Genomic DNA, 11420 nt, shown 5'->3' with positions numbered 1-11420 from the left:
CAAACCAACTACGCTGGATCAACCGTCTATTGGAGACGTTTGACGGCGACTTGACTGCTGCCATTTTGCGTGCGGCAGCAAATGGACATTTGGACATGATGCAGCGTTTAGTGCACGAAATTGGCGGACGAGCAGCTAACGAATCGCACGACATGACGAAGAATTCGATGATACTGATGGGGATAGTTTGTTACATCGAACGGTTGCCATGTTGTACCGAGTTTATGCGAGCATGGTTTTCGTGGATTTCACGAACGGGGCGACATCGACGAAGCCTCGGATAGTAGCGACGAAGGTGTTGGTGAAAATGACGACTTGGGCGATGATAGCGACGAATCAGCAGAAGACAGCGATAACGATAGTATAGAAGAGCAAATTGCTGTCAAAAACCGTAGAGCGATACAGAATGCCATCTAAACCAGCAAAGCATGGACAGGTTAATATGGTGAGTTTGTTCCTGCCTCAGATCGTTGATTCAAGTGAAGATGAGAAAACACGTCGTGAAATGCACAGCACGACGTGGAAAGCTCTTGACGAAGCTGCCGCTGAGGGGCATGTGAGCGTGTTGCATTATGTGGTGGACTATGCAACTGAATGCGGGTACATCGAGTTGTATACTGTCAGCGGTAAAGATGACGCTTTGGCGCTTGTAATTGCAGGTGTGGCGCCATATCTACTAGGAGTTCACAATATTCAGTGGGACTTGGAAAGTGCCTATGAAAAGGCTATAGATGGCCAACAACCAAAATTGGCAAACCGGATTCCTGACGCTCAGCACGGATGATTAATTGTTACATGGCTTTTATGGCGTTATTTTGTTTGAGATATGTACGCAGGCATTTGAGTGGTTTCGTACACTCTCTACTGTGTTTAGAATTGGTGTTTCATTCAAATGCGTATTTTTAAATTGAGTGAAATTCTATTTATTCCTGAAAAAAGTAGAAAGCGTTATGCAGATTGGTTGATACTTTGACACAATCTCATACGCACTTAATCAGGAGGTTGGTGGCATAGGTAACACTCCTAACGCAGCTCAGGTATCGATGGGTATGTAATAATGCAGTCAATGTCTGTACAGACCCTCCATGTCATACCCGCCTCCGGCTTGCTTGCTCGCAGCCAGAGGCCGCACGTCGATGCGACTGTTGCCTTCAAGGCCAACAGCAGCAGTGACGACATATTTAGTTCCAATAAACATGCACATACGAAAAAGAAAAGCAAAAGAAACAAAGCAAAGAAGAAAACGAAAAGACACGAGAGTAGGGACACAAAAATAAGTAGACAAGAAGGAAGCTCCTGTGCTCGCCTAGGAGCACATGAAGGCATGCATTTGGAAGTAGGAATTCACTCTTAAATATACCAACTACCCCCCAAGACTCGAGACCAACACCTACTTCGCTTACCTGCACAAAACCTACATTCTACAAGTGACCTACACTCTCCTAGGACAAACGTTCTACAGAGCCCCAGTCATCACATTTGGTAGCACTTCCGGGGGAGAGAGGCCTCGTCGCTGTCCGTTTTCAACATAAAGACCAGGGGAGACCTTTTACGTGTCACATCAGTGTGATCAAACCGAATCACGTGACTAAGTGCTACTTACGGGTAATCAAGTCACTTCACAAGCTGACAGTGAGCATTAGCTGGTGGGTGATCATGGTGTGTAATTACACATCTAGCCCCGGCGAAGGCTTTCTAGCTATAAGTAGTTACCGTTCTTCAATACTGCACCGCTATTAAAATTTGAGCAAGTCTCAAACCAGCCGGTATAGCCAGTATAGTTCTGGTTACCCTAGCAAGGCAAAAAACGTCATCGTTCGACCTCTGTAACTTCATCATCCTCTTCAACGTCATCGAAGAAAGTCAAGACCTCCAAAAAAGAATAATCCCGCCAAATTAGGAAGTAACATAGGCTATTTTTCTTTAGTTTCTTTCAGTCAGTGCCTGTAGAAATTTGTTTGTTCCAACTGGTATCAAGTACCAAGTACCAAGATTATCAGACATGGCAGATTCGGCCCAGCTTATGCACAGTATGCTAGCGGCCATGGAGAAGCAAACACAACTTATCGACGAGCTGTGTAAGTCACGACAGCTGTCGCAGATCAAGCTGAATGGGATAAAAAAGCCCAGCTACGGAGGAACACTCAAGGAATCGTTCCAGTTATACCGGGAGCAAGGGGAACAGTACTTTTAGTAAAGGGCATTGATTGGAAAAATAGTAAATTGAGAGGACGCATATTGACAGTGTTGGGAGGGTCGTTAAAGGATGGAGCTGCGCAGTAGTACATCGTCAAGAAGGACAAGGTGCAGAGTGTTGAAGACTTCTTTGGCAAGCTGGAGGAGGAGCTTGTCCCTCCAGATTTGCAAGAACGTCTAAAAGACCAGATGAACGATTTGACGGAGCGTCGTTGCAATGATTTGCCTGATTATATCAGCAAGTTCAGGCATTTGATTACTCAAGTCAAGGAAATGAGTGAGCTAGACAAGATCATGTATTTCTTGCGTGGATTATCGTTAAACATCCGCCAAGAAGTCCAGTACCGTAGGAGTGCAACGTTGACCGACGCTATTACAGTAGCGTACGACTATGATTGGTCTCACGCGCATCGTGGACATTCAAGGCGAACCAAGGTGTCGGTCGTACGATAACAAACGATCGAAGAATCAGAACGATGGACCTGTGCCGATGGGGATCAACAACGTAAGGGTGCCATCGAAGGAAGAGTGCATGCACCGAAACTTATGTTTCAGGTGTAAGAGTGCCGCACATCGGGCTCGACAATGTCCGATGCAGTCGCAACAGACGTTTGGAGCCAGAAGGAATGCGCCGCGGTACAGCGACACGCGGTGCAACAACGCGAACAATGACCAATGTCGTGAAAAGCCGAGAATAAACATGGTTCTCGAAGATGACGACCAAGTGGATACCGTCGTCATGGATCCTGTAACGATGAATGTAGCTGACGTCAAAGACGAAGCAGGCAGGCTACTGAAGACTGTGAGTGTGCTGACCACCATGGTAAGAAATGACGTGCCGACAAGAACGGCACGTCCAACAGCAAGAGTAAGGAGACGCAAGATCTACGTGACTACATATGGACTGCAGGTTAGAGAGAGAGAGAGCTACAGGACTACAGGAGGTGTAGGAGACGTAGGCCAACAAAACTAACCATGCTTATCAATTCAGTTGTCAATTTACCAACACCATCACAAGTAGCTTACCAACACGTGACAGTAAGAGACATCCGAAATAAGGTAGAGGCAACCTGCAGCGCTACAGAGGAGACGTCAGAAGAGACTGGTTTCGTGCGGATCACCGCCAGTAGACGTCACAGGTGTGCGCACGGTCCGCGAAGGAAACTGGAAGGCTTGGCTGCACTGGGTCCTACATCTACAAGAGTTCCAAGCGCTCATGGGCTACACGCTGGAGCAAGGCGACCAGTGGGCACTAGCTGAGGACCTCCAGGTCCTGCTTTTCGATGAAGACCTCCGCTTCTTTAACGATGTATTTCGCGAGGAAGCCGAGTTCCGCCCGAACATTACCGTGGTGGCGCTACGCCAACTCACGGCCCGGCATTGTCCACCAGGCACCCGCGGTGTCCTCATGGAAGAGCTGATTCAGCTCAACAAGACAATGAGCAAAAGCGTGCGCGACTACAGTCGTGAGTTCAGGACACTCCTGCGCATGATCCCCTTCTTGGAACACGGAGAGAATGAAGCAGTGCCGGAAGCTGACGTTGTTCGGATGTACAGGATGGGCATGCCAATCAATTGGCAAGTGGAATTTCACCGCATATCGAGGGGCTGGGACCTCCCCAGCATGGAGGACCAGTTCGAACTAATTGAGCGCAATGAGAAGGAGAGTGAACTGCTGCGCGGGAATCGCAACCGCAGTAAGCAGCAGCAGCCCCAACAACGCTCCAACGCAAAAAAGGGTAATGACCAGCGCCCGAAGAACGACAACCAAGGTCGTGCAAATAAGTACTGTGGGTACTGCAAAAGAAACAACCACAACAACAGCGAGTGTTTCCGCGACCCGTCGTCGCCAGCTTATCCACCACACAACAGCGGAGGTCAACAATCCCATCGGCAACACCAGCAAGCTCAAGGTTTCAATGGTAACCGCAGGGCAAATAACTCGATGGCAGCGATGCAGGAGCAGATGGAAGAAATGGCAGCGATGCAGGAGCAGATGGAAGAAATGGCAGCGATGATGCGAACGCTCAAGAAGCGCCAATATGATGACTATGCTGCGACACAATTTTACGAGACGCCACGTCACCACTCGATGGCTTCGATGGATGACATGGCTGCAATGACGATCGAAGGTGCTCCTCGGATGTAGATCGAGGTGCAGATTGGACCTGTCCGGTTGACAGCTGTACTCGACACCGGATGTACCAACTCGGCGATTGACAAGGAAACGTTGCACTCACTCCGCGACGAGGTAGTCCTTGAGTGCGAGCACGCAAAATTCAGGAAGGCAGACAACACCGTCGGAGAAACAACGCACCGTGCGTCGACGACGTTAAAGCTGTTGGCATTCTCGAACACAAGAGCGTGTACGCACTCCTTCCGCGTGGCTGACACGCTCCTTTACCCAGTGATGTTGGGAAGGATTTCATGTGGCAACAAAATATGGCCATTGACTTCGAGGATTGCACGCTGCGGTGGGATGGTATCGAGATCAAGATGCCACGGAACCATCCACCTGAGAAGCAAACGTCGGCTGCATTGGCAGCGGACATGGAGTGCCGTGCTGAGATTGCCGTCGACGAACCCAAGAAGGAACCGCTTGAAGGCTTGATAGCCACACGTAGCTTGACAGCGGAGCAAATGGAATCTATCCTGACGCTGGTGAACAAGTTCCCGGAGCTCTTCTCTGGCAAACTGGGAACGTTTCGAAAGGAACCTTACGTCATCCCCCTGCAACCGGACGCCGAGCCATACGCTGGCAAGCCGTTCCCGATCCCGATGGCTTACTTCGATGCTACACGAGCGGAGATCAAACGACTTGTTGCCTTTGGGGTGCTCACACCTGACTCCTCCTCCGAATGGGCTGCACCTGCCTTTGTGATCCCGAAGAAGGACGGTACGGTGCGCCTGGTCTGCGACTTCCGCCAACTCAACAAGAGACTCCGGCGCAGCTACTACCCCGTGCGATCAGTTCCCGAGATGATACGATCGATCTCGAAGCCTGTGTATATATCAAGCTTTGACGTTCCACTGAGCTACTACACGAGACTGCTAGCGAAGCGCAACCGAGATGCTACAGCGATTGTCGTGGCAGGCCTAGGCAAGTTCGTGTTCAACCGTCTACCCATGGGAGTATCAACAGCCCCAGACGAATTTCAGGCCTCAATGGACGAACTATTGGGAGACTTGCCGTACGTGCGAGTTTATCTCGATGACATTCTCGTACTCTCCGAGTCGTTCGACGAGCACATGGAGCACCTGCGGGTGGTGTTCACGCGTATGCACGAAGCAGGATTAACCTTGCACCCGAAGAAGAGCAACATCTGCGCGGACGCTGTGGACTATCTCGGCTACCGTCTGAGTAAAGACGGAATCGAGGCGATCCCAAACAAGGTGTCTGCGATCATGGACATTGCTCCACCTCGACACCGCAAGGATCTACGGCGTTTCGTGGGAATGGTGAACTACTATCGAGACATGATTCCAAGGCGTGCAGAGCTGTTCAGCCCGCTGACCGCGCTGCTCTCACCCGCGAAGCCTTTCACGTGGTCGTCACAACTGCAAACAACATTCGAAGCCGTGAAGGCGGCACTAGCAGCCACGGTCCGTCTCGCATTCCCTGAGTCGGGAAAGCCTTTCCAGGTGTACACAGACGCCTCGCAGCTCCAGCTTGGAGCTGTGATCATGCAGCACCAGTGACCACTAGTGTTCTGGTCGAACAAGTGTAACTCAGCGCAGAGTCTCTATCCAACAGATTGGAATTACTCAGTATCGTGCTACTGCTGCGCGAGTTTGCAGCCTCCTGCTTGGTCAAGAGCTGCATCTCTTCACGGACCATCTCAACCTCACGTACTCAACCTTTCATGACGTGCATATGATGCGCTGGAGACTCGAGATCGAAGAGTTCGGTCCAACCGTTCACTACGTGCCTGGCCAAGTCAACGTCGTCGCTGACGCTTTGTCGCGCCTGCCCAGGGTAACCAAAGGAGCGACCGAACTGGAGGAGAGAACCGTTGATACTGGTTGTAAGCCATCCAACCATGATGATTTCCACAACGCGGCACCAGTCGCTGCAGCGATGAACGCTGACGAAGACGAGCTGTTCAACTTCGACATGCGTACACTCGCCACGGAGCAGCAGAAGGACAACACGCTGGACAAGACGTGTCAGCGCGAGATAGGTGGCATTAAGCTGTGGGTGGACCCTCAATCACACAAGGTTCTCGTGCCCAAGAGCATCTAGAGCAAATTTTTAGCAACGTACCATGAGTGGTTGATCCATCCAGGCGCTAGTACTATGAAGAACACCATCAGCTAGGTGTTCACGTGGAGCACTCTGGAAAGCGATACTACCAAGCTCGTCGACGCTTGCCTTGCGTGCAGCAAAGCCAAGCACCCCACCGTTCGCTACGGGAAACTACCGGCCAAGAAGGCGATTGATTGGCCATGGTACGAGATTGCAGTCGACTCGATCGGCCCATACGGGAAGCAAAAGTTCAGAGCTCTCACAATCATCGACACATCGACCCGTCTCATTGAGATCCTTCCTGCATTGGATGGACCGAGCGCTGAGGCAGCATATCTGCTTGACCGACGCTGGCTAAACCGCTACCCACGTCCGATGCGCTGCATCTTCGACGCCTGAAGCGAGTTCAAAAAGGAGTTTCAAGAACTCCTCGACAGTTACGGTATTGAACATGCTCCGACTACTGTGCGCAACCCGCAAGCCAACGCTGTGATTGAACGTGTCCACCGCGTTCTCGGTGACAAGTTAAGGACGAAGACGCTACAAACAGCAGCAGATTGGAAGCTGTTCCTCAACAACACCACGTTCGCACTCCGCGCAGCCCACCACTCCATGATGAGCGCGTCGCCGGCCCAACGAGCCTTTGGGCGCGACATGATCGTGGACATGAAGCATCTAACAAACTGGGTCGAGGAGCATCGCCACAAGGCAACGCAGATCAAGAAGAACAACGATCGCGATAACGCAAAACGCGTCGACTGGGAGTACACTCCTGGGGACAAAGTGTTTCTCCGTCGTGACGCAGGTGTCCAAGGCAAAGCGCTGCCGCTGTACGACGGACCGTATGAAGTCCTGGCTGTCCAAGACACTGGGACGTTAACTCTTGACAAGGGTCGATACATCGAGAAGGTCAACATTCGTCGTGTTCGCCCCTGCAAGAATCAACGTGGAGGAGACTGTGCTGACCACCATGGTAAGAAATGACGTGCCGACAAGAACGGCACGTCCAACAGCAAGCGTAAGGAGACGCAAGATCTACGTGACTACATATGGACTGCAGGTTAGAGAGAGAGAGAGCTACAGGACTACAGGAGGTGTAGGAGACGTAGGCCAACAAAACTAACCATGCTTATCAATTCAGTTGTCAATTTACCAACACCATCACAAGTAGCTTACCAACACGTGACAGTGAGAGACATCCGAAATAAGGTAGAGGCAACCTGCAGCGCTACAGAGGAGACGTCAGAAGAGACTGGTTTCGTGCGGATCACCGCCAGTAGACGTCACAGGTGTGCACACGATGCAACCTGAAACAAAGGCGGAGGAGCATGCGATTCAATCAGCAGAGAAGTTGGAAACGCCAAAATCGCGACCAACCAAGGCGATTGTGAAAGTCAACACTGTAAAGCCAAAACAGTAGAGTAATTGGTTTGTCAAGAAAGGCCGTATCAACGGCAGGGATGTCCGAATCTTACTGGACACGTGTGCTAGCACGAATATGATTAAGCCAGGGATGGCGAGCAACGTGCTACTGTCCAGAAGGTTACAGGCTCAACGCTTTGATGATACACTGACTCCGGCCACGGATGTCAAGTTTGTCGAAGCAGCGGTGAGCATGGATGGTTATTTCTTTCCACGTACCTGTTCCTCACGGATATTTTCCAATGTGACCTGCCCCTGAAACATGCTTCCTTCTTGCTCCTCTAACGTCGCAAATGTAGCTGATCCACTAGTTTTCGTCTGCCTAATGTCTACTTTGACAGGTATTTCAGAACCAGTGAGGTTCTTCTCCAATGCGATCGACTCTTGGTCGTCAGGTTCCAAGAAATGAAACGCTTTGTGAGGTGTGGTATTCGCTAACAACTAATTGAATAATGCTTGCAAACGCATTGTAATCCCATCGATTCGATAGCTCCGCGGTGCTCCAGTAACCGAGGAACAAACCCTTTATCGGTTGCTAGTCCCAAAGGTTTACAGTCATCAAAAGAATTTGTATGAGCATATGTTTTGCGTGGGTCCGGTAGTTATGGTGACCATGGTCACCAACAACCTGTTCATAATACAACTACTTTCTATGACCAGAAATTAAAATTTAGGGAAGAAGACAAAATGCGTTCGTACAAATAATATTAAAACGGTTCCGTGGTTTCTGACGAGCCGTTGTGGTATTATACGTCACATATTGTGTGTGATACACACGATCATTTGCATGTTGCACTGAATGATGGTCATATAAGCTCGCGAACAAGTGATTAAGTTTACCAGGGTTTTAGAGCAATGGTGGAAGATCGCCATGTAGACATGTTGGCTAAGACTTTAAACTCAATCAATCACTTTCCATTCTGCGCTGAATGAACAAGTCCAAGTTAAATTTTGAAACTAGCAACAGTGGATAGGTTGGTCACCACCAACTATAATGCATAGTGGTGTAGCCTTTTTGTAACACCAATCAAATTCATTGTCCAATGACCTTCCAATTACGCACCTCTCAAGTTGCGATATGGGAGTGGGATTTTCATTCTACAAGAAGCCCTTTTAGACTGTCTTTCAGTATGGACAGGCTTTTGATCTCATGACACCATGCCGCTGGAGGGTTAGGGAAAATAAACCCATCGTAATCATATTTATTTGCTCGTCCTTCTTTGATTAGTATATTAGTTTTTACTAACTGTGAAATCATTGCCTACGCATGCGGGCACGAACCCCGCCACTATCGTAGAGCATTTCCTTCGTTAGCTTGACGACTCAAGATGCGTGCGATAATTTCTTGACAATATCGAGATGTCTGTGTTCTTACGCGTTGCACACATTGGGTGCTTTAACTAGGAAGGTTGGCACAGATACCTCGCATTTCATTACATGGATGCACACAATAATGGTTCTAAGTGTGCTGCAGCCACCGCCACCACAGCTCGCCGACACATCGTACATATCAGGCTCTACCTTTCACTGCGACCAACAGCAAAGTCGTACGTTACAGTAGTTCTCGCCAGCGTTGTTCAATTATTGGAATCAATATACTGTGGTATTGGTGACATACGCGAGAACTTCTCGCGTACGTCGCAACAAAGCAGCAGGAATTCCACCACACATAACGCCCTCCAAAACCCAAAAACCATACTTACGCTTAACGCCCTGCGACGCTGTCTTGGAAGTTGCACGGAAGCCGATCATCGGCTTATAGGCGAACACAGGTGTTACAATATATTATGCTGGCACTAAATTTCGTGCGTTCTTGAATGGACGACTTCACTAGCTTCGAATGCCACTCGGACGTGTAACCCAGGGGCTACATACATATGTAATGTAGCAGTCACAGGCCCAAAACGTGCAAAATAAAGTAATTCCGGATCACTTGCACCTGGAAAAGTATGAACGGAAAGGTCATGAACAGTATCACGCAAAGTCACTGACGGCGATACCAGTAATAAATATATCGCCGTATCTAAACGCTCTGACTAGGTTATACCAGGTGAAAATATGACAAAAACACCTACGAATAGTTGAAGACATTGTACAACTGTAGTACTATAGTACTAGTGTTCGTGTTCAGCCGAACAGACTTACATGTATGAGCAAACCAATGCGTTCTTTATACTTCGTAGGCCTCGCAGGTTCAAAGTGCGCTAATTCGCTGATTCTTCCCAATCGATACAAAACGGATGAAAACAAAATGGCAGGAAACACAGTGTTAGCATCCATTGACCCAATTCTGATTTAATCGACTCGTGCCTTGAGGACAACCTTGAACCAAGCCTGATAATCTTTTGTGATGGCTTCCTCACTCCTCCCAGAAGTTTTGAAGACGTTAATTATCTCCTGCTTGCTTTTCCCAGCCACAAAAGGCGAAGCAAACTCACTATTTGAAAGATTCTGGAGCTATTTTTCTGTCCTCGATTCGTTTAGCTAGCGCCGCAGCCCTTCTCTCACTGAAAGCCTTCGTGAACGGAGCCCAAGCATCTACATTCTTTAAAATAAAACGCTTCTCTGTTCCCATTCCATCAGTTGTTTTGGAACCGCCCATACTAAAACATATCACGGAACTAAGAGGGACCAATTGTAATGGGGTTACACGCAAGTGGCTACATGTAGCCACTTGATTACGACAATTGATTTCACGTTGGTGTGAAAAACACCAATGGTTACATTTGACAGACCACTGGTCTGTGTGCATTTATACTTCCTCTTGGTTGAAAGGCGATCTCATCCAACCAATTAGCTTAGGTGGATTCTGCCAACCACTTGTTGGCAAATACCTTTCATTTCGAACATCACTTTAGGAGGAAAGCCAAACACAAAACATAAAGCATAAATAACAGTTCTCATTTTTACGGTAAATCGGCTTTTGCTTTCTTATTTAAGTAAATCTATACTTTCGAGACGTAAGTATAGTTAATCGAAGTTTAAGCAAACTACGCTTCCTCGTACACGTGCGCTAACGTGAAAGCCGAAGTAGTGGGCACACAAGCGAGTCCATTACACCTGGTAGCACTTTGTAGTCCGTCCAATGACCAACTACCTGACGAGTTCGTATGGAATACGAACTCGGGGCGGAGAACCAACCCATGGACGGATTACCGTCCATGAGTAGCCCGAGTACGTCTGCAACGCGTGTGACGCGTGCAGACTGTCCCCACCTGGCTGATCCAGAGTGGGAAGCTCTCCAAAGACTATCTACTGTCATTGGAGAGGCAGCCGTAGCAACAATGCTACAAACGCTGTCGCCGACAGAGCAACACGGTATTGCTCTGGGATTTATTGTGAAGGAGCACAAGATGCATCGTTCATCTTGTTGTACGCATGAACGATGCGCCAGCCGCCCTGTGGCTCCTTGACACAGAACGTTGGTGCACTATGGGGGGGGGGACTTTGATTCCCGCACTTGTCCTGCCTTACGACGAATTTCAATGAAGTCGTCGATCACCTTTACTTGATCATGCGGCAGTGGCCACTGCCGCGTCACTCAGTACTTCGTACC

At 49.0% G+C, this 11420-nt stretch overlaps 1 protein-coding gene across 1 annotated transcript; it reads left to right on the top strand.

Annotated features, from left to right (window-relative positions):
- Nucleotides 1-406: 406 nt before the first annotated feature.
- Nucleotides 407-784, top strand: PPTG_17722 (hypothetical protein; the record flags this gene model as incomplete). Its single annotated transcript, XM_008915680.1, has 1 exon — nt 407-784. One exon carries the CDS (start codon nt 407-409, stop codon nt 782-784), a length of 378 nt encoding a protein of 125 aa, XP_008913928.1.
- Nucleotides 785-11420: the final 10636 nt, after the last annotated feature.

The sequence above is a fragment of the Phytophthora parasitica genome (genome assembly GCF_000247585.1).
Source record: "Phytophthora parasitica INRA-310 unplaced genomic scaffold supercont2.74, whole genome shotgun sequence".
Classification (NCBI taxonomy): Eukaryota; Oomycota; class Peronosporomycetes; order Peronosporales; family Peronosporaceae; genus Phytophthora; species Phytophthora nicotianae.
Note: the sequence above shows the minus strand (reverse complement) of the source record. Positions and strands in the feature narration are given on the sequence as shown.